Source organism: Cataglyphis hispanica, chromosome 14, assembly GCF_021464435.1.
Source record: "Cataglyphis hispanica isolate Lineage 1 chromosome 14, ULB_Chis1_1.0, whole genome shotgun sequence".
In the NCBI taxonomy this organism is placed as follows: Eukaryota; Metazoa; Arthropoda; class Insecta; order Hymenoptera; family Formicidae; genus Cataglyphis; species Cataglyphis hispanica.
Window position 1 is genome coordinate 4,308,989 of NC_065967.1, and position 26,814 is coordinate 4,335,802.

The 26,814-nt window shown below is 31.0% G+C and overlaps 3 protein-coding genes across 8 annotated transcripts in view; 2 read left to right on the forward strand and 1 right to left on the reverse strand.

Annotated features, from left to right (window-relative positions):
* Positions 1–8,083: 8,083 nt before the first annotated feature.
* Positions 8,084–11,105, forward strand: LOC126854730 (zinc finger HIT domain-containing protein 3). 2 transcript variants are annotated; one of them, XM_050601733.1, is made up of 3 exons: positions 8,084–8,283; positions 8,570–8,906; positions 10,961–11,105. In XM_050601733.1, exons 1-2 carry the CDS (start codon positions 8,210–8,212, stop codon positions 8,898–8,900), a joined length of 405 nt encoding a protein of 134 aa, XP_050457690.1. In that variant the 5' UTR covers positions 8,084–8,209; the 3' UTR covers positions 8,901–8,906; positions 10,961–11,105. The 2 variants fall into 2 exon arrangements, with proteins under 2 accessions (XP_050457690.1, XP_050457689.1); XM_050601732.1 differs by lacking the exon at positions 10,961–11,105 and having other exon boundaries at positions 8,570–8,999.
* On the reverse strand, positions 9,516–20,091 carry LOC126854685 (beta-glucuronidase). 5 transcript variants are annotated; one of them, XM_050601646.1, is made up of 12 exons: positions 19,933–20,091; positions 19,367–19,827; positions 14,690–14,881; positions 14,203–14,304; positions 13,533–13,709; positions 13,176–13,408; positions 11,871–12,150; positions 11,395–11,669; positions 11,011–11,272; positions 10,538–10,726; positions 10,128–10,266; positions 9,516–9,741 (listed from the first exon to the last, which is right to left on the reverse strand). In XM_050601646.1, exons 2-12 carry the CDS (start codon positions 19,448–19,450, stop codon positions 9,557–9,559), a joined length of 2,118 nt encoding a protein of 705 aa, XP_050457603.1. In that variant the 5' UTR covers positions 19,451–19,827; positions 19,933–20,091; the 3' UTR covers positions 9,516–9,556. The 5 variants fall into 5 exon arrangements, with proteins under 5 accessions (XP_050457603.1, XP_050457605.1, XP_050457604.1 ...); XM_050601648.1 differs by having other exon boundaries at positions 19,367–19,462; positions 19,933–20,087; XM_050601647.1 differs by having other exon boundaries at positions 19,367–19,782; positions 19,933–20,087.
* Positions 20,092–23,812: 3,721 nt separating this feature from the next.
* LOC126854687 (matrix metalloproteinase-2-like) overlaps positions 23,813–26,814 on the forward strand; it is a 165,416-nt gene continuing 162,414 nt past the window's right edge. The window contains exon 1 of the mRNA XM_050601653.1: positions 23,813–24,425. The gene's annotated coding sequence lies outside the window, so the exon portion shown is untranslated. The remainder of the gene's footprint in view (positions 24,426–26,814) is intronic.

A 26,814-nucleotide genomic window follows, 5' to 3' on the forward strand; every position in this document is an offset into this window, starting at 1 on the left:
ATCCTTCGCAGTGCTTTTATAATGTAATAAATTTAGACTCTCTCTACTAAAATTATGCGGTAATAACATTATGTATCTCAAGAGAAATGCAAACATAACAAAGAGATTACTATGCATTTTGTAAATAAAGATGTAAAAACTTGTCACCGCGTTCGACTTCTCTTTTCCCCGTTAAGAAGCTACATTCTTGGAGGCCTTTCAATTGGAAATGTGCGGACTATCGCGCATTCCACGATCCCGTGGAATGCACGGTGGCCACTTCACACAGGTGTAACCTATTCAGGTGATGTCACCACGCACACTCGAACATTTTGCGATCGAGCAGTCACTTACGATCTAACGTGATTGAGTGCATCGCGAGCCTTTCATTCTATCTGTAAAAAAAAAGATCAATACAATGGTTAATATGTCCTCCTTAACTACGCTCGTATCTTTTGCACTCAATAGTATGCAAATATAAAATATTTTTATCGGATAAAAATAAAAAAAATACAGACTAAATATCAATATATAATAATAAAATTATTGTGGAGACAAAAAGTATTAATTAATGTAGAGCTTATATCAATATAAAAAAGAAATTTTTTTAGACAAGTTTAAATAACAAACAGATTTCCATGTGAGAAATCATCAAAAATGATGAAAGGACTTTGATGATAAAAACTAAAGTTGCAAAATAAATTCCAATTTTTTAATTTCTATTAATTTACTTATACTTTGTGCAAAGAAATTGTATGCTCAGCAAATCGATATTCTTTTCTTAATAAGATTTTGATCTGGATGAATTATGCCGAGTTCTGCGCCAGTGTGCAATAAAGATGCTTATCAGCAAGCATGCGCCGCAGAAAAGTCTGAAAATTTGCCGAGATTCATAAAAAAGTACACGTATTTGGCGATTTCTTCTCATATATAGCGCTCAAAAAAGCGAAAATAATAAAGTAATAAGAGAGCACATTAATATTTCGAACTTAAAAACTCGTAGTGCGAGAGATCGAGATCTCTTGGAATTTAGACTTTCACAAATGGAAAAATTCTTGATGATCATGCAGTTAATGCGTAAATAAAATAAAAATAATTACAAAATTAAAATTTGCAACATGGATAACATCAATAAAAAATTTTTAATAAAAAAAGAACTTAAATATACGCGAATATTGAATATCTTCACCGAAAGGGAGAGATCCTCAAAGTGCATCCCTCAGAATCCGCAAAAAGTTTTTTGATAAAATTTCAACGCAGTCTTCGGACTATCGCACACACTGTACTAGCGATAATCGTGCCAATATAAGCGTTTCGGACGAATGTACTTACTCAGAAGAAAATGATTTAACGCAATGTCGTTTATTCGACGAGAGAAAAAAAGGACAGAAAGGGAAAGAAAAAATTTTGTCGCATTTCTGACGTCTGACGAAACAAATTGTCAAGATCAGCTGTTGGCGACGGAGCCGGCACGGCGCGATCGTGTCGTATACACTATACATACATCCGCGTTATCACGCACCGTGAGAGTCTCTCTCTCACGAATTCAAGAGTTACGTAAATCCGTGCACGATTCCGCGTGTATGTACATGCGGACCAATTAATGGCCGACGTTTTTATCGCATCGTCACGGTTCAAGGCAACAGACAACTGGCCGTTGCGACAATCTCCAGTATGCGTCTTAACGATACTCCGAAACTACGAGGCTGGACCAGCGGTTTACAAGAGATTCGTCGATTTCTGAGGAAACGACGAAGCCCAGTAATATATCACAAAAATTGTCAATATCAGGAAGAATTCAAGAATGTATCATAATTTGATTAAATCAAAATAAAAAAATAAGATTAAAAAAATAAAATTATAAGAGATTTAAGTGTAAAAAGTTATAATTTTATTAAAATAAATTAGCATTATCTGTATGCTTCTGTTTTAGAATGTAGGAAGATGAATTAGTTATCTATACAATCTCCTATTGTCAAAGATACACAAAGAGATGTGTATATAGACAAAATATGTTACTTAAGCGAACGTAGAAAAGGCATTCTGACTCGAGCGATGTATTTCCGTCGATGAACTCGGGTGCGCGAGTCATTCTCCAGAGAGAAAGAGAGAGAGAGAGAGAGAGAAAGGAAAAGAGAGAAAAAGAGACAGAGAAATACAGGTGGACTTTGTCCTGATCCTTCGTTAGGATATGACAACGATGTTCTATCGCATAATTTAAGGAGCACAAAAAAATATCTTTAGAATATATCAAGAAAGAAATCGTACATTTCTCCACAAATATTGATCAGTCAAACTAATAAGTCTCATTGAATTAAAGAGACAATAATGTTTTTTTTTTTTTTTTAATTGGTAATAATAGATTTGATCTAAATTAATGCAAGAATTTTCGTATGTTAATACACCGATCGCGTCAATCGAATCGGCTGATATTAATTTAATTAAGTGATTATCGATAATAAATTCTATTTGAATTATGCATAGTAAATGTGATTCCTCTTCGTAACGAGAGAGGAATCGCCTTCTAACGGGCGACATCGAAAAATAAACAGACCCGAAAGATTAACACTATTTACGTGATCGTTCGTCAGAAATTTGCATATTTGCCTCGGCTCGACAAACAAAAAAAAAAAAAAAAGAATAAAATAAAATAAAAGAGGCGTGAGGAGAACTATAGAGTATAGAGGATCTCGCGTGTTGGAACAAGTGTTCCCCTCGCCAAATCTGGCACGCGGCGACATAATGCGCGTGTGGAGGCTAAATTGCCGCCTTCCTGAATTCTACAAAGTTCCTTCGCCCGCGGCGAATCTTTATGCGCGCTTGCAAATCTTTCTCATTATCGAACACATGTGGTTTTGACGGTACATATGTATATGTTTTCTAATATAACATGTATATATAATAAAAAATATAAATAGTATAAAAGATTATAATTATAATATATATAATTATAATAACAATATAATAAAAAAATAAACAAGCTTCTATTATACTGCTTGTACATATGTATTATATTATTACTACATATATATTATATTATTACATATTATATTATCTTCTAATTTCTCTTTCTGTTCTCTTTATCCAAAAATATTTTTTATGTTATATTGCATATAAATCATATACTCTTACATTAGTGTTTTTATTTTTGCAGATACTCATGCTCGCGATATTTCATTCAAGTTTAGAAAAATTTGAAATCCACAATCGAATGATCAGTTATAGGATCGAGATTGAGGAAAAGCTACACATTCCTCCATTATCACTGATCGAGGCGTTAATCGATTTCACGAATGTCACGGTAAAAACTATTTTACTTTGCATTAGGAGTGTGTTTACGTCAACGTGTCGTATTTAACATCCATTTAACACTCGTATCTATACTCATATGATATTATTGTATAATTTTTTAATCTCGACTCGATCGAATAATTTGCCGTCTGACCGATTGTAATATATTGAATTCAATTATAATCTGGAGTTGAATCATCTGATTGAATCATCGTTTGACAGTCGCACGATCGCGTTTAACGCTAAACGCGATCATTTAACTCTCGGCGCCGACGATAACATCGTGATGATAATTGTCATGTGCTGTGATTTGCGCTAACAATAAACGGATACAGCTGAAAGTAGGCACCTTTAATGAATAATCATACTAAATGCGATATCCCATTTCTTCACCGTGTTGAATATAATTCCAACATTAAAAATAATCACAAAACACATTAAATATATAATTTGTTTAACATTTGTTTGAAATTGTAAGCCTGAGTGACAAATTGTGCCTTGACCATATTTGGCAGTTAAAGTAGCTGTCTGTACAATTTATAATTTATTCAACATAATTAAAACGATGCTTTAATAATCAGTCGTATTTTTAAGCGTTAAACATGGCCGTTGAATTACAACTTTTCTTCAATTTAGAGTCGCGCTCATGACTAATGCAAATGCATTGGGAATTATCACGTTTAAACGTGACCATCCAATATCGAGTTCGATTTATTCTACGTTACCTACTTTACTTCCTCACTTTATTCGAAAGAGATTTATTTCCATTATTCCTTTTATTAAACAATTCAACTTTACAGCACTCGATCGGGTGAACGATCGGTTGAGAATTCACCGTTAACGAGCAGTATCACGAATATACGGTATCGAGTACGGTATCAAGGATAAAAAATCGATCGGCTGCTCAGCGTTAAGCCGTCGTCCGATTACAATTGATTGATATGCGATATTATTATTTCGTCGAATTATTTTACTCGATCCATTTTAGATCGGATCGAGCTGTACGACGAACCGCGTAATCGCGCGATTGATGAGATGTAAGACCGGAACCGTTAAGTAGGTCACTGTCATGCGTCCGGCCGGCGTCGCGGATCGACGACCTACGTTCCTCGTTCGTCGTAAACGGTCGAAATCGCGAATCGAGAATGCGAAAGAAGTCGACGACACGGCGAACTGGAAGAAACTGGCCCGGCAACGAAACAGCGCGACGTCGATTCCTGCCTGCCGGGCTCCTTCCTCCACCTCCTCCTCCTCCTCCTGTTGCTGATCCGCGATCATTGTCGACGTCATCGTACGCGATCATCGCAATCGTATGACGTCATCCGCGAGCGCCGGATGCTGTCATCATATGCGCGATCGCTCTGAGATGATATCTCCTAGATGTATATGGGAAGTTTGGTCCGGCTTCTGTCATAAACATGTGTGTGAAGAATGATTTTTTTCTCCTCGCAACATTTATAATGTATATATTTTTTCTTATTAACAATTTTTCTCAAGTTGACTTATATTAAGTACATGTAAAAGAAACTTTTCTTTTAAAAATCTTTAATAATATTCAAATAATATTTAAACAATGAGAAGCGTATAATTATTATTAATGTGATTAAATCTAGAAAATTTGATTAAATTGGATATTAATGCAAAAAATAATTTTTCAAAGTCTAATAGTTTGTTATACTCTTCTACTTAGCTATATGTAATTTAATTTAATTTCATTTATCGTTAGTGCAGTGATTAAAAAAATCTAATAATAGTTTAAAACAACACGCGATCAATAGAAAATTGTTATTTGCTAAATATAAAATTGAAATAATTATTCTACAAAGATAAAAATAATCATTCTCAATTTCTAATTATATGATAATATATTTGATTATTAATTGTACGCGCGATATTATAAATAATTATTAGATCCTAAACGTCATACAAAACCGAGGACAGCTGCAAACATGCAATCGCGATACATATTCGACGATTATTTGGAAGAGGATTTCCTGTTGCTGGATCATCTTTCAAATACAAGAAGAAGAAGGAAGAGGATGAAGATGCACCGCGACCTCCTCAAGGTAAACCTATGTGCCATCTTCGGGCATGAGCTCGCGCATGCCGTTTTAATTCGCATCGTGTTTTATGCAGTCAATTAAACGGCCGCTGCTGCGGTCAATTACCTTTATCGTAAAAATCTAGCTCAATTAATAATTAATTCTCAATAATCTTTGAATAACAAAATTGTCAAGAGAAAGAAGCTTCTCTTATATGTGTTAAAATTAATTATGCAGGGTGATTTAATTAAATGTCGAGGAAACTTATTCAGTTTTTTTCTTCATTATACAGTAAAAGATAAATTAAATTTCTCCTTATCTATTAAACGTAATAAAATTGGTATCTATGTTTTGGTTACGCTTTGAATTAGATTTTAAATTTTTCTAGGTCAAAAGGGGTTAAAATCACGGTGTGGAACACGTGCGTCAATGCCCCGCTACTAACAAGCGGTGACTTAGACGTGAATGAACGGCCAGCTCGTATTCTACGCGACGGAATATCCGTGAGTGAAGCTCTGATAGTGTCTCAGCAGGGCTGTAATTTACACCTTAGCTGAACGAACTATAAGTATTAAGGCGAAAAAGGCCTCGAAAAAGACCTCATGTGTCATTAAAAAATTATATGTACAAGTCATCCTCAATATCTCAAACTCAATTAGTAATTAATAATTAGTAATTAAAAATATTTAATTCATTTACTTAATTATACGTCTCAATCTTCCATCAAAATTCTCTATTTGAAAAGAAATTCATATTTGTGTAGATCCTATCAATAAATCAATCTGTCATAAAAACAGACTATTTTATAAATAAATTTTATTATTTGCTAATATATTAATTAACAAAAAAAAAGAAATTTTGCTTGCATATGCCCACTGGTTCAAATAAATTTACATCCGTCGCTGGATGGCGGCTCGTTACCAGCCTACCGTATCAGGCCGAGCCGACGTCACGGTGAGCGAAGGTATTCCGGACGTCGCCGTCGCGGACACGTCGGTTAACCTGGCCCAGAAACCGAGCCGGAACTGCCGATGGAATCAATGACCTTGGCGCGAGCTCCGCTTATGGCCACCGACCTCGGGAAGAAAGTTTCAGCATCGAGAGCTTTTAGCAACGACGAAGGCGACGATGACAATGATGGCGATGACGATTGGATCTTAATTTAACGCAATGCAAATTTTATAAATTTTATTTTAAATAAACATAAAAAAGAAACATAAAAAAAACATAAAAAAGAAATTTTATTTTAATATTTTTATTCGTAATTAGATATGGATTTCAGATACTCGATATTTCAAAGAGATAAACTTTTATTTGTCCTTCGATTTTATGATATAGTATATGTTTTATTTCCTGTCTTCCTGATATACGCAGTTTAATTTCTTATTGTATTAAAATTAAAGACTGCGTGAAGTCATAAAATCATCATACATATAGTCATACTTTAATTTGGCTTAAGTTAAAAGAAAAATTTAAAATAAAACCTGATTACTGTGATCATAAAACAAAAAATATTTAATTCGCATTGAACTTGAATTAAAAAATTCTATTGTAACTAATAAAAATAAAATAAAAAAAAGTTGTTTTGCCAAAATTTACTTTTGAAAATAAAATAATTTGCGTCGCGGGTTAAAAAAAAAAAAGAAGAAAATCGATGCGTATAGCGTTAAAAGCGGAAATTCACGAACGAAATAAAATAGTTAAAGCGAGATTCGGTTCTCGCGTGACGTGAAATAAAATCACGTTGAAATTGCGCACTTGGGTTGACGCACCGTGTCCGGCACGCGTGACGTATGTACTCTCTTGCCGCAGGAATGCGAATTTCCATTCGACAGCGCTATCACGCGCCGTGAGATCGCATTTAGAGATCCAGGCCAGTTCCGCCTCCTCCTCGAAATCCGTAATTTCTCTCTTTGACAGCGTATTTGCGCAAACACAAATTCCAAACGCTACTTTCATCACACTACACCGGTGTTATACGCGCGGACGTTATAATCACAAAAGTCATCTTAGATTTTCATGAATTGTTAATAGACATAAAAAATGCACCTTCGATTAAAGTGTTTTGTTATTACAAGTTTTAAGTCAAGTTAGATTTGATTTTGCAGAATAGATTAAAAAAAAATTATTGTATATACAAAATAGAAAATAAATTAAGTTAAGAAAGATTTTTTTCTTCAAAGTTGGCTCATTAAAAAATAATATTTTTCACACATCTTGTAAAAATTAAAACTTTTCTAAAATAAATTTATTTTCATATTTAATAATCAACAAAGTTAATGAAAAACATTTGTTAAAATTATTTTTAATATTATACGAGACAATTTGTGAAGATTGTTGAAAACAGGGAAAATACATATAAGGAAAATTCTAATCTCGATAGTATAAATTGATCTTGTGAAAAAAGATACATAAACACGATTCTCTCTCCAGCAATAAATCTATTTTAATAATGATATAAATAAACTCACTGAAATTCCGGTCCTATTTAATCTTGTTGGTAAACACTGTAATTAACAAAACTTAACCGAAATGAGATAACTTTTATACGTGTTACATATCTTCTTGTCTCTTCAAAACTACAAAAACTCGAGAAATTTGAATTTATTTCTTTCATCAAACTGTAGATGGCATCATATAGAGTGCGTTCAGAAATCCTGTCTGTAGGTTAAAATAGTGTTTAGTTGACCAATCAGAATAAAAAGAGCAAAGATTTCTTTCTCCTGATTAGTCAATTAAATGAACCTACTCTATCTATAGGATTTGAGAACGCACTCATATTTATATGGAGCGATTGTGAGTCACGTGCTCATGTGACAAGTCTATGACAACACGTGTTTGTGTTTTTTCCGACTTTCATAAATTGAACAGTCTATTTATTACAATCAGATTAAGTTATGATAGATAAAAAATGTTGTATCTGCGAAAAGGAAGATGCACCTTACAAATGTCCGATATGCAAAAAACCTTAGTGAGTGTAACTATAGAGATATCTTAGGAGGTTATATCCTCTTGAGGTTTTCTATGTTGCGTTATATTTATTAAAAGTTAGCATACTTTTGAATGCAAGCATCGAAAAATTATAGTAATAATATATATGCTAGCTTTATGTTAATTTATTATAACATAAAAAGTGGTTAAAAAATTTCTTTTATTTTCTTTTTATTGTATATAAATGTTTATTAAATTTATTATTAACTACTATATTACATTATTACAACTATTATTACTACAATTTATACTTTTTTCTATTTCAGCTGCTCTGTAACATGTTGCAAGGAGCATAAGAATCAAATCTGTGAGCCTCCCAAATTACCTGAGGAACCCAAGGAACATGAGATTAAACGGAACTACCAGTTTCCAACAGAAGATACTGTGCCTATGGAGAAATTGCAACAATTGCAATATAGCAAGGAATTGAAAGAATGCCTCAAGCGTTCCGACTTGCGCAATATAATGAAGGCAGTTCTTAATAGTGAAAATCCTACCGAGGCAATAGCATCAGCCATGAAGATGCCTTTATTTGTGGAGATGGCTGATGTCTGTTTAAAAATTGTGGAACCACCAGATGATGTTAAGCCATGTTGATTTCTGGTGCGTATTACTATAAGTAAGGCTGTAAGGCTATATTAAAGAATGTATTATTTGTATCTGTAAATATATTTTCATAATGTGAGTTATATAAAATCATGGTTCTGTTTTTTATTTAAAATATGTATATAATAAAAGTACACAGTTATATATATATATATATATATATATATATATATATATGTATATATATATATATATATATATATATATTTATAGTTATATATATATTTATAGTTATATATATATTTATAGTTATATATTTATAGTTATATATATATATTTATAGTTATATATATATATATATATATATATATATATATATATATATATATATAAAGATTTATGCATTCTAGATTTATTTTAATAAGTATCATCTCAGAAGATGGTATCCATTTCTTTATATATCTTTTTTATATAAAAGAGTCATAAACAAATAGATAAAGTATTTATATTTTTATTATGAAATGAGAAATTTTATGATAGATTATATTAGATGAATAATTCTATATGTTAAGTTATCGGTGCAACGCTTATCTATCAACATACAAAATAAACAAAAAAAAACGATTTTATTTCATCAAGAGTCAATTAAGACTTTTTGCAAAGCTATACTCCAAAATCTTGTGCTTTTATTTTTTTTTTCTAATTAGTCAAAATTCTGAGTGTGAAGAATAATAGGACGAAATATAATAATCCTCCACATCCTCCGGTATCTGCGCACTGTCCAGTTCGACTGTGAGGGCATGATATCTTTTCCTAACATGATGGGCTGCCATTTTTGGCTGCCTGTCTCTCGTAAAGATCCCCTTTTTATTGCCGCCCACTCTGGTATATGCTGTAATATGAAAATATTGACGGACATAATTAATAAAAACCGTTTCGTGAGTATATTTTTCCAAAATTTACTTTAATCTTTAATATTTCTTATAAATTAAAGATTAATATATTTAACTATTAGTTAAATATATATTTGTTTTTTTTTAACAATTGGGTCGTTCAGAAAGTAATTTCGTTTTTAAATTTTTTGTTTCGTTTTTTTTTTCTTTTAAAAAGAGAAAAAACGAAAAAATTTAAAAAATTAAAAAACAAAATTACTTTCCGAACGACCCAATATAATATTAATTATAAGATGGATTAAAGACTATAATAATAAATTATATTATTAAATTAATAAACGCTGTGTGTATACCTGTATACACAATTATTTTATTTGATACTCACTTTGTGCTGTGCGAAAATCGGCGAAGTTCCAGATGAATTCGCCGATGAAAAAGCCTTCGTGTCGCAATCGATCAAAAGCTTCAAAGTGTTTGGACAATAACTCCTTCTGATACTCCTCGCTCCATACGTATTCCGGTAGCTGCAATTAAAAGATAAGATAAAAGAAATAATTATGATGCTACAATAATAAAAGTTTTTTTCACAGATAAAATAGACAATTATTTTCTATTTTTTAATTTATTTTCTCTTATGTCATTTTGCTTTACTTTTGTTTTCTACTCTACGGTTTTTTATGTTAATAATCTTTTCTTTTTATTTTTTTCTATATTTTTACTTTTTTTGTTTTATTTAAATGAATATGATACATAAATATATAAAATATTTTCTTTTTCGTGATATATGAATTTTACCTCATGCAGACCCGGCATGGTATCAGCTCCGTATTCGGACATAAGTACCGGCTTATTATATTTCCTATGCCAAGCCTCTGCTTCCCCATGAACCCTGTCGGTGATCATGTCCATTCTACCGGCATTGCTATACCAAGCGTTGTAACGATTGAAACTAATCACATCGAGAAACTGACCAGCTTTATCTTCCTACAATTTACAATATCTATTTATTGATAATTTATAACTCATAAACAATTGTGATTAAATCTGAAAAAAAGCTTTTAAGTAATAAAATTAAATAAACTTACATATACAAAATATAAGAAATTGCACTCATATAATTTTAATTTGATGTAGGTACACGTGAAAATGCTTAATATCGAAAATTAGAAAAATATCAAGAGAATAAAAATATCAAAGAAAGATTTTCTTATATTGCAGATGTCCAAGTTAAAAAACAATTATTAACTTGTTTATTTTAATCACATTACCTGAACTCCACGAGCCAAAGCAATAGTGACCGGCCTAGTGGAATCAACTGCTTTGGCATGATGTGCGATCTGCTTGAAATATTCCTCGGCCTGAGGCAGCTGAGTCCTCGGTTCATTGGCCAGAGACCACATGATCACAGAGGGCCGATTTTTGTCTCTGCGGATGAGCTCCGAAATCGAGTCTTTGTGGCGTGAGAGCAACGACGGCGAAAAGTTTTCTGTGTCGACGGAAGGACACTCGTCGATCACGAGGAAACCCAATCTTTACAAAATACAATTTAATGAAGAAGAGTAAAACAGAAGATTAAGATATGAAAAACAACAGATTAAACATTCATCGTAAATTTCTCGGGATATCAGGTAATCCTAGACAAATTTTTGAACCTATCAGCCATGTCGAGGACCTCGTCGCTGTAAGGATAGTGGCTGGTCCTATAAGCATTGGCTCCGATCCATTTGAGCAATTCGTGATCCCTGACAGCAGTGACGAGATCAAAGCCACGTCCTCTGATGGCAGAATCCTCATGTCTGCCGAAACCACGCATGTACACCGGTCGATCGTTTAATAGGAGACTTGTGTTGGTCCACAACAGGGTCCTGATGCCGATCGGCAATCGATAGATGTCCGGCTTGGTTACATTCGCCACTGACAATCTCACCTGAAAAGAGACGCGTCGTTTTAACAAATTTTAAGATCTTGAAATAACACATTTTAAATGTATATCTTATACAAAGAGTTCTTCTTTTCATTAACGTATTTTTAACAAATTTGAAATTGATTTCGCTATAAAAAAATGAATTTATTTAATTTTGACATTTTTTAAATTTTTGTATAGTGAAATGATCAAAGATCACAATACCTCTAAAGTATATAGATATCCCGGCTTAGACTCCATGCCTCTGGGCCACCAGAGTTTGACGAACGGAACCTTTATGGTACCGGACAGGCCGTAGATAGGCTCCTTGATGGCTAGAACTTGCTCAGCGTCGTATAGGGTGACTCTGCAGATTGGTATTTCTTCCTCGCGTAATCCGGCTGGCTGTATAATATACTTGACAATTCCTACGTCGCCGATCAAGCCCGTCCTCACTGTGATGTCTTCAACGTAGACACGCGGCGCAGTGTACAGTAAAACGGATCTTTGCAAAATGTCCCAAAATATGTTTATAAACTTACACATTCCGAATCAAATTTATTTTATTTTGAATATGAATTTAATTAACGTCTGACTGATTTCGATTTAATAAATGCAGAATTTCAAACACCAATATATATATATATATATATATATATATATATATATATATATAGAGAGAGAGAGAGAGAGAGAAATTATTTTAAATTTGGATTATTTGATAAAACATGAACATTTAATAGTCTAATATTTTATTTAATTATTACAAAAAATATAAAATATATTTAATTATCAATTAACTATAAAATAAATTTGAAAATATTTTCATAGATATAAATATTATAATCATTTTATAAATAAAAATCTTTCTATACTTTATTTATAAATTTCTATATCAATTAGGACTCGAATAAATCACTGTAACTACTCTGCAATTATGTTAAATTATTGTACTGTGACTAAAATAATCACATTGTACATTTTTATTTTTCTACGTTATAGAACCGAGACCATTTTTATCGAATAACGGAAATTTGACCTTGATTATCTCGTAATGCATCGGAATGCTCTCTCTCTAGTTTTTCCACAAAGCCCTTGATAAAGATTTATTTGTGGCGAGTGAAATTCGCGTGTCGGTTCAGAGAGTTTGAAAAACTCTCTTCGTACATAATACAATAATAAGACAATGCAATTATACATGTTGGGTATTTTTATTTATCTGATATAATTGTTGATCAAATCTGATCTATTTTTTAAAATAGATTAGTTCTTTTCAAAGATTTGAGATTTAATTTGATATACGAAGTTCTTCCTCAATTTATTTTAATTTGTCTATTTCTTTTGATAAATTTAGGAAAAATAAATATATTGAAAGGAAAAGCAGAAATGTGTTCGCATGAATTTAATATTAATTAAAAACAAAAAGAAATAATAATAATTAGATTAAAAAAAAAAATTTTTACTTGTTACATCGTTTATAAATGAAGAGTTGAAGATAAATGAAATCGATTTTTGATTGTACGATCTTACCTGTGTATACCTGCGTAATTAAAGAAGTCGAAGGTATATGTTTGCATGTGCACGGTGCCGTTGTCAGTAATCATCTCTACGATTCTTCCTTGGGGTACGCTGGTTTGCAACAGGGTATTATCTACGGCGACGGTAACGCGGTTTTCGCCACCGAAGGTCAAATATGACGAGATTTCCGCTTCGAAGGGCAGGTGGCCCATTTCGTGGTTGGTCACCAAGACGCCGTTCACCCACTAATTGCAAGCGTACAAAACTATTTATGAATGGCATCAATACTTTGCAATTAACTTGAATGTACGCTTTCAAACTTCTCAATTTGTCGCATTTTGCATTGATTTAGAGATAAAAGATGCTTACCACTTGGGCGAGGTAGTTGACTGAGCCGAATCTGATGAAAACCCGCTGATCTCGCCAAGATGAGGGCACGAAAAATGTCCTCTGATACCATACGGCGCCAACGTGGTCCCTGAGATTCCGCGATGTCGTGATGTCATTATAGGATGAGGGCACCGGCATCTTCATCATTTCACCTACCTACAAAGCCGTTCAAATCTTGCACGAACAGATCTAATGATTGGAGTAATACTAGACAACGTGCAATTATGCGAGATTATAAAAGAACGTGACATGCAATGCAAATAGAAAATATAGGATACATTTCAGCATAACGTTTATTAGTGCGTCAAGAAGTCGTGCTAAATAATAAATGCATAAAATAATATAAATAATAATTTAAAATTTACGCAAGATTTTATTACAATTCCATACAATTCCAAAGAAATTATTTGAATAGCTTCCAGTTCTCCTTTTTCTAATTGTATAATTTTTTAATTTATGATTTGATCATGTTTTTCTCAATTACTTTTCAATTAATTTTTTACAAATTTGACATATAACTTATAATAAAAATTGGAGAATTTCTAACACTTATAAAAATTTATTTATTTGTATATTTTTAAATTTAAGTTAATTCTAATTTTTGTATGTGTATTATTGCTAATTATTACCTCACATTAAATTATGATACCTTTGATAGATCATCTAAGGCGTACCATCCTTCCCTGTAACCCCTTAGCGCATCTCCTTCGGGCGACACCACGAAATCCCATAATCCATCGAGCGATTTTACCTGCAAGAGAAAAGATATGAAGAAATAAATAAAATGCTCTTATATAAAAATTTTATCAAATACAGAAATTTATGATCAAAGCAATATAAAAATGCATCAACATAGATAATAATTTTGAACTTACTATATGTTTATTAATTTTTATTATATTAATATTTTTTTAATAAAAATTAAGAAATATTTAGAATCATAGATTTAATAAGCGAAATAAATTAAATTTGAGATCGTAAACATATTAAAAGCTTTCACGGTGAACATTAAATCGGTTTTTTTTGTTATTACAATTCGATTTGTAGAAATGTAAGACCATAGGTTGATTATCTCAGATTCGTAGATTCGATCGGCGTTAAAAGATCAGCGTAATGTCGTGTTATGTAACATTTACCTCGCGAGATTCACTTTCTCTAGGATACAGCAGACCAGGAAGCGGAGTCGGAAATGCCTCTTCGTAAGGCAACGGCGCTTCGATCTTGATCGTTGTGTCGAAAAAATCCGTTGGCGATTCCGGTCCTGACTCGCCGGCCATCGCAGATCCGATTAATAGTAAGATCAAATGCCACATACTTCTGCGGCCCTCCTGAATAAACGAATCAGCACCCGCATTCGTATAATTAAAAGTTTTTAAGATTTACACTCAAGATTATAAATAAATCGATATATATATATATATATATATATATATATATATATATATATATCTGTAATTTAAAATGCACCTTTCTCTAAAAGACACAATTAATTTACAATAATTGAAACCTCTTGAAAATCTTTTGTTATACAAGTTATGCAATATATATATATATATATATATATATATATATATATATATATATATATATATAATACAATATTAATAAATAATAAATAAAAATGTATTAATATTCTTGCGATTAATCAGTTGTTTTCAGGATTGCATCATTTTCTATAATAAATAAAAATGAGAATTGTCAGTAATTGCGAAAGTATATACACAAAGCCTGATCTGATGACAAAATAATTTCTTTTTTACATTTTTTTTTTAACAGGAAGAATAACCCTTACGCTTATCGTTTAACCTTACGCCGTGTCAAACACTATATAAGTGTCAGTTATCTCTCATTGCCTATTTCTTTATGATGATATGACGAATAGTCACGATGAATGCTTGTGACCCCCTTTCTTCACAATGAATAGTTATGATTTGCATGTAAGTATCACACGATTCTCTCCAAAAATATCTTAAAATATCGCTCTCGTAAATATTAAGATATTTACATGCATATATTATCATAACTCACAATCAGTTTGCACTTACGTTTATGCTATGACCAATTATCTGAATCGACTAAACGCGGCAGCTGACTGCAGTCGACTGATTCAATAGCATCAAATATCCGATACGGAATCAGCGAAATCGCGCATCTGATAAGAAATTCGTAATTTCTACATTTTTGCGCCGTTTTGAGATAATATTATCTTTCCATTGACACAGAAAATCAAACATTATGTTAAATAAATATGGTAATGATCTTCTTATGACGTTATCACACACATATCGCTAATCGAATACATAAGGAGAATATATGATTTTATGATTATGCAATTATATTTAATACCGATAAAAATTGAAATAATCAAAACTGTTCTATCTTTTTTATCTGCTTTATATGCTGAATAACAGTTATTTTTAAGTAAAGAATATTTTTTTGTGCAAATCAAGTTTAATTAAAAATTTGAAATTTAATTTATTAATGTATACACTTTTATATATTATTATTGACTTCTAGAATAAATTATTTATTGTTTGTGAAACATTTATCTATAATGTTAACATATAAAATAATGTGTTTTAAATTTCTTTGATCATTAACTATATTTTTTACGTCATATTTTTTTTCAAGATTATTTGAGGATTATTTAAAAACGTTAAGGCATCAAAGAACAATAAGATACGCAAATTGTTTAGCAATTTACATTTTCTGTTTAAGGTATGTTTATTGGATAAACTTGTTCGTGAGCCGTCTCCTGTGATTGCTTATATTTTTTTTTTTTTAATTTTATTCCACACCCACGAAGAGAGGAAGACCGGTCTTCTGGCATTTATTCTTTCATCTGAAGAGATTCTAAGAAGTGCTCTTCGATAGCGAATCGTAAGTTTCATAGTTTATCCCAATAATAAATTATGCTTAGGAAATCGTATTGCATTTCTTGTTACTATAATTTTTTTTTTTTAAACTAGAACTTATAAAAATTTTGTAGTTATTAACAGTTGCATATCTCTCGTAAATATAAAAAAATAAATTAAAATTACTCATTTAGTTATTAAAGAATCAAAAAGAAAGAGATTTGAGATTTAAAATATATAATTGAAGAGTTTAGATTTAGAGTTTATATCTATGCAAATTTCTAGAATTCTTTAAATTTTTAAAACTTTAGTATCTGGAATATGCAACTGTAAGATTATTTTTAAATATATTAAAATAAATTTCTATATTTAGAATAATATATCTTATATAAATAACTTATATTAATATTAAAATATTTGCACATAAAATGTTTTATCCAGATGTTAGATCCAGAAATATGGAAAAAAATAAAGGTTAAGAAAATTTTAATTTATTTTTTGCTTTAACGACAAATTGATTGAAATTTTTTCAAAGATTTCATATGTGTGTATGTATGTATATGTGTATGTGAGAATATTTCACCGTATAATTCAAAAACTCTTTGTAAATACCGCAATATTGGAGACAAACAAGCGTAATAATATTTATTTTTCATAACTAAAATTAATGGTTGTCAAAAAGAGAGGACTTTAAATTGTCCTTATTCAGATTAGTTTGTCTTTTTTTCAATGAAAGAATCTGTCTGATCAGGTGATTGGTTTCGCATGACCTTTCGACGAAAGCTAACTATCGGGCAATGAGCCTGTCGCACCCTACATACACACACATTCCGCGGGGTCTCGTTCGCAGCAATATCGGCTTCCTGGCACCGTGCCCTCCTACGAGAGCAGACTTCCCTTCCCAAAGCATCAAATTGTTTCCTCGTGTCGCATGTACAGATCTACGGCACTGGTGTCCCTAATTCCTTGAATAGACACCATTGTTCAGACCTGAACTTTAACACCCGATAATAATATACAGCCACCGAGAACCACAATTTCGACACCTTCGTTGCTTCAAAATTTTGTCACATGAGAGATTTTCTTCGAAGAAATTTACGTCAATCATTTTATTTATGATTAATTACTTTAATCAAACAAAAGACGCGCTATGCGAAACATTCATTATTTCTGATGAAAAAGGAAAGCTAAAATTAATGATTTTTAATTTTTGTCGTGTAATTAGTAATAGTGATTAATAGAATATAAAAATGCATATAGGTACAATATAATTATAAAATAATTAAAATATTTCGATTGTAATAATTTAAATTTTATACAAAACACATTAAATATAAATAATTTCTAATGTATAAATTCTAAATATAAAATTGATTCCAATTCTCTCTCATAGAATTTAATTATCTATTACATTAGCTGTCAATAAAATTTCTAAACGCGGCCTCGTTTTTCCTGCGATTTCTCTCGATTTGTGCTAGCATAAATAATTCGTAAACTCAACTTCATATGCAAGATTATTGATCCGCGAAAGCTATATAAGACTTCAAAATAAATGATCCTACGGGTGCTCTCATATGCGCATTTTCGTAACACCCGCCGCGTGGTTGAATTTATTAAGACCGATATATTCATACCTCGAGCGCGGTGAAGTGTAAGAGACACAATTACGAGAGATGAAAATGGAGCAGTAATGATATAACGATGCTAATATTCTATCACTGTAGGGTAGGTCAGATTACCTTATGGCGCAATTCTCTTAAAATTACTTAATTATTGCGTATATATAAAATAAATTGAAAAAGTAAAGCAAAATGTAGATCATGCGAGATATTTTTTATTGTTTTTATCTATTAATTTTTACGAAGATAAATTGCTCATAGGACATTTGAAATAAATATGCCGTTATAATTGATAGACGAGTTGATCGATTTTCCGCGCTTAAGGCATGCAGGAAATTACATTGGACGGCGTCTGGAAAATGAAGTATCGTCCGGTCACGGGAATTACGGCCAAAATTTCAGAACGAATTGCCGACAAATCGTTGGGAATTTATTGTTCACTGACATCAGGGAGACATCTTTAAATTACTAAAACGAGACGCGATGCAAAATATAAACCGATCTGCAATTAATAGTCATAATGACCAAGCTCTTTCAAGAGCAGATAATTTAAACAAATGCACATCGTTATTTTGATATAAAAATAATATTGTTTGAGAAAGAAATACAAAACTAATGGGCCAATACAAACATAAAAATATACTTACAAAAAATTTTTTTAAAGAACGTAGATAGATACGTATAATTAATCGTTGAAATATCTTTAAGATATAAGGGAGACGTTTCAACAATTATTTGTAACTGAAGAGACAATAAGTGTCAAAACATTCTACTTATATCTATTAGAAAAATAGATAAAGATAACAATTATCATTCAACAATTATCTACTCTTCTTATCTTTTAAAAAAAAATTGTTATCAATCTTTTTATGCTCATATCAGTTCATTATTTTTGTACTTTTTTTCAATATAACCAACTCCCCTAAATTTATTAATACTTTTTAATATTGTAATTTAAGATCAGTCAAATTTATCGTCAAGTACTTTTTGTCCTTACACTGAAAAGATACGAAATCGATATGATTATGGTGAAAAGATCCATCATTATTTATTGATATAGCGTTAATCACATGAAAAAATTAATGGATTACATTAATTGGATCACATTTTGTCAAAGATAATTGTTGCAAAAATAAATAAAACGCAAATGTGCAAATGTTTTCTATGCATATAGATATCAAGAATGTATTGTAATTAATTATCAGACTGAATGTATTGTAAATATATACATCTGTCGATCAAACTATGAATTTTTATTAATAATCTAAATTTTTAATTAAGCACATTATATATTTCGCAATTAATAAATTGTAATATTATTGAAAGAGGAGCAACAAACCTTGCAGCGGTCGCCGCGCTCCATCGTGAGTCTGGTCACAGTATCTGATGAAAAATTGCCGAAAAGTGAAGCGGCTCCAGCCATCTCTCAATGTATCTGAGCAATTTTAATTATATATTTAAAATAAAACCATGTAAAAAGAATTCTTTTTTCTCGTGAACGATCCACCTTTCGTATTCAATTCTTTTTTCTTTTTCTCTTTCCTTATATCACTGTCTCTTATCGCTGCCTTCTTCTTTGGAATTCCACTTGACTTTTGTTTTATAAATACGTTTTTATTTTTTTCTTCCTTCTTTTTTTATACTATATTTCATATTTATTTACTTGATTCTAATATTAATACTTTGCTAATCTCTCTTCCATTAACTCGCACTAATGTCCTTCAATCTTAGTTTAATACAATTCTTTCCTTTCGTCTACAGTTAGAATTGCATTATTTTATTAATAGATGGATAATAAATCTATGTAATATTAATGTAATTAATACAACAGTTAATGTTATAAAGACTGAGGAAAACAAAAAGTTATTTCGCCAATTAGAAATTAATCGTCGTAGTCGTACTCACGTCAGTCGTCATTAATTTCGATTGCACATAAAATTTTTTCTCTTTCGCTTAAGTCATAACGAGAAGCACCAAGTGTTCAAATCCGCGCGTTAACCCGGAGACTGGGAACTGTCGGCGTGCAACACTCGAGCCTGAGCCTCGGGCTCGCCGAGCGTGACTACTCCGCTCTATTGTTCGAGCGGAGCGGAGACCCGCAGGAAGCCGACCCGAAAATCTCGCTCTTCTCTCCTCGCTTCCTCGTATTCTCGCTCTCCCCATCGACGTCGTCTTTTTTAAGAGGTCTGAGTACAGATAAACAAGATTATTTAAGTAATTAAAGATTCGGAACGCTATCATCATAGAAGTATTTGCAAAGGAAAAAGAATTGAAATTATAACAGTTGTTGCGCCCTTCCAATTATAAATCTTCCAAATATTTTATATGTTCCAAATATTTACTATACATATAAAAGAATAAAGTTAATGAAAAATAAATTATTAAAATAAATTTATATACTTATGTTTAAATTAGAAATGTTAAAGTTCTGCAAATATTATGTATCATTAGATATTAATTGCCTACACATTTAATATTTAAAATAATATAAATATTTCTGAAGAATGCATTTGTTGTGTTAAGATAATAATGCGTTAATAAAAAAAATCTAGTAATTTAGATTAATAAAAATAAGTCTTTAAGAATACAAAATCTTATTAATATGAAATATAAAACAGAAGTATTATTTTGTATATAAATCAGGTTATCATTATTATTATTTTCTTCTTATCAATATTAAATAATTATTAAAAAATAATTTTATCGCTATATTTAAGATCAGAAATTGAACATCCTGAAAGTCATCAAATAAATTTTAATATGTTTTTATGTGCATTTTTATGATATGTTCTGAGTACACAGTTGCAATTAAATTTTTGGAGAGAAATGCTAATTTACTAGAAAGCGAACATAAATTGCAAATCATACATTTTAAATAAACTCTCTACTAGAATTTACTTTCTTTGAATTTAGTTTCCCTTTAAATTTGAAAATTGTTAAGCGTGTCTACTTGCACATCTGTCGCATATCTTCACCTCATTTTAGGTGAAACGTTGTTTGTCACGCATTACACGTGCGATTAATGCTATCACATGTTCCTATATGTGCTTTGCCTTTTTTTTTTAAATTATATCATCGTATATAAATGACATTGTTATCGTTCGCAAGTTTTCTATCTATTATGGTAAAAGATTTGATCTTATCTTTATTGCTAGAAAGAAAAAGACAAATAAAATAATATAATATAAAATACAATACTTTAAGATAAATAAAATAATAAAATATAAATTGCAATAATATGATTTCCAATGTATATAGGAATAATAGCCTTTATCACTTTTATCGTATTATTTAATTATTTCTTCATCCATTTCACATACATTGACGAAAGAAAAAGTTTGATTACTGACTGTTATGAAACAGAATCTCATAATTATAATTTTAATAACTCATAAGTTTAAATATTTTAATCAAAGAATTCAAAAAACATATACACATCTATAATTAAGACAAAATTCCTACATACATGTGTGTCATGCGATAAAAAAATGAAACATATGTTACTTTCTCGCGACTACGATGATTCTCATAATGTAACTTATCATTCTCAATTTGTCATCATCATCGAAGGAGTAATACCTGCCTTGAGGGACTATCAATGGACGATCTCGACGATTGCGGAAAGGAAGAAGAAAAGTGGAAAGAAGGAAACGGCGAGTGCACTCGGGTTAACGACCATCCGATAAGATGCCAGGAGTTTGACGGTCGACGGCATTTTGCAACAAATGTTTTATCCACCTTTTTTCTCTTGAATATTCTTTTCCTTTTTGTTTATACTATAAATTAAAATAAAATAAACAATTAAAATATAAGCAAACGTAATTGTTATTCGTCGAGTTGATCGTCTTTTAGATTTCTCTTTATTTAAATTAAACACGATGAGACATTGAGAGAGAAAGAGAGCGAAAGAGAGAGAGAGAGAGAGAGAGAGAGAGAGAGAGGAGAAAGAAAGAGAAAAAAACAGAAAAAATATAATTCCCAATTCGTGAGATCTTTAATCAAACATGAATACGCACACACATACACACACACACACACACAAGTATAAAAATTAATTAATCAATTAACTAATTAACTAATTAACTAACTATAATTAATTAATTATTTTTAAATAATTTTTTGTCGAAAAATTAAATATAAATATTCTTTTAGCCAACATTTGTTATTAATTTTTAAATTTCTGTATCTTATAAATATATCTTTGCACGTGCGTGACAAAATAAAAAGTATCTGGTACTATATATAATTATATGTATCTACCTAATTAGATGATATATATATATATATATATATATATATATATATATATATATATATATCATCTAATTATTTTGATATTATTATAACGTATCGATGTATTAGTCCGCGTGTACGTCGTATTTATTTTACGCTTACGAACCGAACGTAAACAAAGTCGACTTTTTGCTCAAAAATGTCAACAATGTACGCATACCAAGCCAGTTCGATTCCGATGCTTCTCTCGGTCAACATCTTCTCGCTCTCCGGAGATTCTTATCGTAAGTATAATAAATGTGGACTGCGTTTTATCTTGATTAAAAATAAGTGTCGCTCTCTTAGAAAGAAAAAGGGTGCTTCGAGCAATAATGTTAGTTTCTTTTTTCTCTCTAGCGTAAGAGAGGTAAAGATAAAGCGCCCTCTTTTCATTATCTGCACAGAGCTTACAATACGAGTGTTAAAATAACGAGTGTGCCATCTCTATATTTATTATGTCTATGCTCCTCACAAAGGATAAACATCGAATATATAGCTGTTTTTATTCATCATTTGTCTTACGACGCGGATATATTTCCCTACGTTTCATTCAATGATTTTTATTTAAGTAAAGAGGAATGTCTTGATATAGAAATCTTGGCGATTCAAATTCTTAAAGTTCGACTCAGTCTTCATATTCACATCGCGCGTTTCCATAACTAGTCGATAAATGAAAAATCTGCTTTATCGACTATACGGCTCCTTGTTCAAATTTTCAGTTAATGTCCGGCGACCGACCTGCGAGCATTTCAACGGATCTTAATGCCGTTTAATGTAAGCAGTTTTTTAATTAATATTCGCTTAAGCGTCTTATATGTTATATGTATATCAACTTGGTACACTAGATGTTTTTATTGTATCGCCTGTTGTCTTCATTTAATTATTAAGATCACAAAGTCAATATTTCTAAAATCGCAAGTTTCTCGCGTATCGCAAAATCATAATGGCATCGTTATGGTTGCTATAACGAGAATAATTTTGCATATACATTAATAAATACACAATAAAAGTTATTAAGTAGAAGTACGAAAAAAAGTATTCATTAAAAAAATCGTTGTTTTTCAAATAAAGTTGTCTTTAAGTGTAGATTCTTAATTGCTATCCGGAAGATTTATTTAAATATGTATTTAATGATTTATTTGGATAAATATATATTTGGATATATATATATATAGTTATTTATTTATTAATGAACGCTAGAAGAAGCTCTCTATTTTCAGCAATTATATATTGTGTTTTATATCTTTGATATATTTCTCTTAAATTTTTGTACTACATTTTATTTAAATATTATGTTCTTTATTTTTTTCAGAATTCCAGACGGTATGTGTATGTGTGTATGTGTGTCTGTGAACCCGGATTCGCGCGTCGCGTCGTAAAAAGCGATCATAGATCACGGAATACGCGAGTCGCCGTCGGCGTGATGATCGCGGCAACTCTATGCGCATGCGTCTTGCGCACGAGTTGTAGCCGGCGCGCGGCGCGCTACGCCGCACATTTGGATTCGGAGTCGCGCGGCGTGTGAAGTTCATAGTTTTTCGCGTCGCATTTTCGTCGCGCGCGGAAATACGTGTGGTCGTCGAACGATTTTGCGAGTGCCGAAAGTAAGTATCGATCGTGTTCGATCGCGATCGCCAAGTGTCCGATGGCGCGACAAAAGTTTCACGCCGCTCGAGATCGATCGCCGATTGCCGATCATTTGCCGCCTATCAGCCTCGCGTTCGTTTCGTCAAGTTCATTGTGTCTCGCGAATATGCGCTTAAGAATCGTGTCGAATTGACAATGTACATATAATAACGATGTTGATAAAAGCGTCATGGTGATTGTTAGGAATGCGATAGACGAAGACTGCCATGTTAGTTTCGCGTCGCCGCGAAATTCAGATCGCGAGCGGAAATAGTCATCGCCTCAGTTCCCGCGCTTTCTGCCAACGATGAATCGCACGTTATGTCGGAAACGCTTGCGAATGTCATATGAAGTGTCGTGCGTTTCGTGAAATAATTGTTCTCGTGAGATCGGAGAAGATAATCAACTGCGTCGCCCGATAAAGAGGACGATACCTTCGAGGTTCTTTGATGGGACGATCGACGGTGTATTGGCAGCAGTGCAACCGACTTCAATAATAGGTGAGTAAATTTATTGAATGGAAATGAGACTTTTTTTTCATTAATTTAGAGAGAATATTATCTTAAAAGAAATGTTATTGGAAATTATTCATTTGTGTGTATAATTACGTTTGAAAATATTGACGAATAATTTTAATATTAAGTTTTAATATTTAATAAAATTTTCTGATTAATTTAACATAGGAAAAGTTTTCTTAAAACAATATAATAAAATTAATTATTTGGAATTACATTTAAATAGGTCGATTTTCCGCGATTTTACGATTGATCAAGGAAAAGAAAATTTTTCCGCTTTATTTCAAGCTGATTGCTTAAGTAGGGTTTCAGCCTAAGTAAAGCTTATTTGAGAAATGAAGAAAAAATTAAAATTATTTGATAAAGTTTTATTAAAAATAACAACAAGAAATGCAATAATTTTCAATAAAATTTCTTCAGAAATAAAATCAAGAGAGACCGATATTTCTCTTGCTTTTTTGCTGAGAAATATAATTTTCTACATAATACATATATGTTTTATTAAATTAAATAAAATTATGAAAAACTTACAAAGTAAACAAGATACTTAATATTGAAAAAAATGAAAAAATTATTTTGATTAAATATAATTAAATATAATTAAAATTCTATTTAATATAAAAGGATCGTGAGCAATTGTATTTATTTTAAAGAAAAATGAAATTTTAAAATAATTAAAATAAATCTCGCATTACATGGCTTACGGATATGAATTATGAAACGTGCATATTTTTGTTTGAGAACTTTCTTTAATTTCAAATTAATGTATGTAGCTTGAGCGAAATTGCCATTGAATAAAATATTTGCTAAATTATAATCCATTTTTCTCTTCCGTTTCATGAACTGAAATTTATAACTAGAATCTATCGTTTGCGACATTTATGACCTCGTAATTCTCGATTTATCACTAAATTACCTTTTTCACGAGCGGCGTCATATTTTCCGGGAAACAGATTGCGTTTCGATAATTTCGCTCATTAAATCAAATTGATGTCTTCATGTACTATACAGCATGTAGCATATATTAATGTATATATTCGTAATTAAAGATAGCATTATCTGCTGCATAGAATATTAATGTTCGGCAAGTATTACATCGCGCGTTCGTATGTGCGGATTAAAGGATATCAATCTCATTTTAAAGCTATCAGGATGAAATTATCATTTATGATTTGCTTCACGATCTATCGAATAAAATACCATTTAATTATCAATTTATTTATTTAGTTTTATTGTATCTTGATGTTTGCAAATGGATAAGTCAAGATTTGATAATCGCGAATTGTCATTTTTGTTTAGAGAAAAGATTTCGGAAGCGCTTTTGTTTATTGCCATTACATAATATTTAATATATTAAGTGCATATATTTAATAAAAATTATAAAATAATTATTGATTATTTATTAGAGTTATTGTAATTAATAATTAAATACTAATTAATTTAATATTATCAAGTGAAAGAAACAAAACATTAAATTATCTAACAATATTTCTTAATCATTCTATTAGCAATTTATTTAATATGTATAACTCAATTAGCTCGAGTAATATGAAATTTATATCCGCAAAATTTTTGCCATTGAAATTAGTCCGGGGTCGGCTACATTTAATTGGCAAAAAGGCGATTGACCCTTAACAGAAGTTCACCACCCTTCAGAACAATCAGTGACTTCCGGTGTGTCGCGCCTGCCTGCTTCTGAATCACTTTGATATTTCAGTGTGTATCAATGTTTTTATCCGCATGTTTTATTTAATACACTCATAAGGCGATGCTTTTTTCTACCGCGCTATTCGTCATTGTTCGCGAAGGCGGTTGCTGTTCGCCTGACCTATTCATTATCTCCTTCTCTTTTCTCTTTATCGCCGAACGGCATTTTAATGCTCTGTCGTTTGACATTTTACGATTTAGCTATCTCGTATCGCCGCATGGAATTATACTCCGCAAATAGAAAAACATTCATCATATTATACATGAATTACAAATACATAATGCAATTATATACATTTATTTGAAAATTGCACCTAAATATAATCTCTTCCGTTACGTTAACATTAAAAAAATTATTAATTCTTAATAAATCTTCTTAATAATCTTCTTAATAATCTTCTTAATAAATCTTTCTTAATAAATTTAAAATTTTTATATAATTTTTTAATATAAAATAGGTTTAAAATACACGATTATTAAGGGATGATAAAAGGGATGAAAAATTTATATTATCTTTTTAAATATGGATATTATGTATATTTTATTTTTTCTACATATAAAATAATCTAAAATAGATTTCAACAAATAAAAAATGTAAGATAAAACAGATTAATCTCTAAATAAATTAAAAAAAAAAAAATACAAACATCGTGGGAAATTAACTTTG

What these genes read in the sequence shown, in the direction of transcription:
- LOC126854730 (XM_050601733.1), top strand. Translation starts at nt 8,210, where the DNA reads ATGATAGATAAAAAATGTTGTATCTGCGAAAAGGAAGATGCACCTTAC. An exon ending in CCGATATGCAAAAAACCTTA is followed by an intron (nt 8,284 to 8,569) that starts GTGAGTGTAACT and finishes TTTCTATTTCAG; the next exon opens with CTGCTCTGTAACATGTTGCA.
- LOC126854685 (XM_050601646.1), bottom strand. Translation starts at nt 19,450, where the DNA reads ATGGCTGGAGCCGCTTCACTTTTCGGCAATTTTTCATCAGATACTGTG. An exon ending in GATATCTATATACTTTAGAG is followed by an intron (nt 11,670 to 11,870) that starts GTATTGTGATCT and finishes GTCTCTTTTCAG; the next exon opens with GTGAGATTGTCAGTGGCGAA. An exon ending in CTTTGGCTCGTGGAGTTCAG is followed by an intron (nt 10,727 to 11,010) that starts GTAATGTGATTA and finishes TGTAAATTGTAG; the next exon opens with GAAGATAAAGCTGGTCAGTT.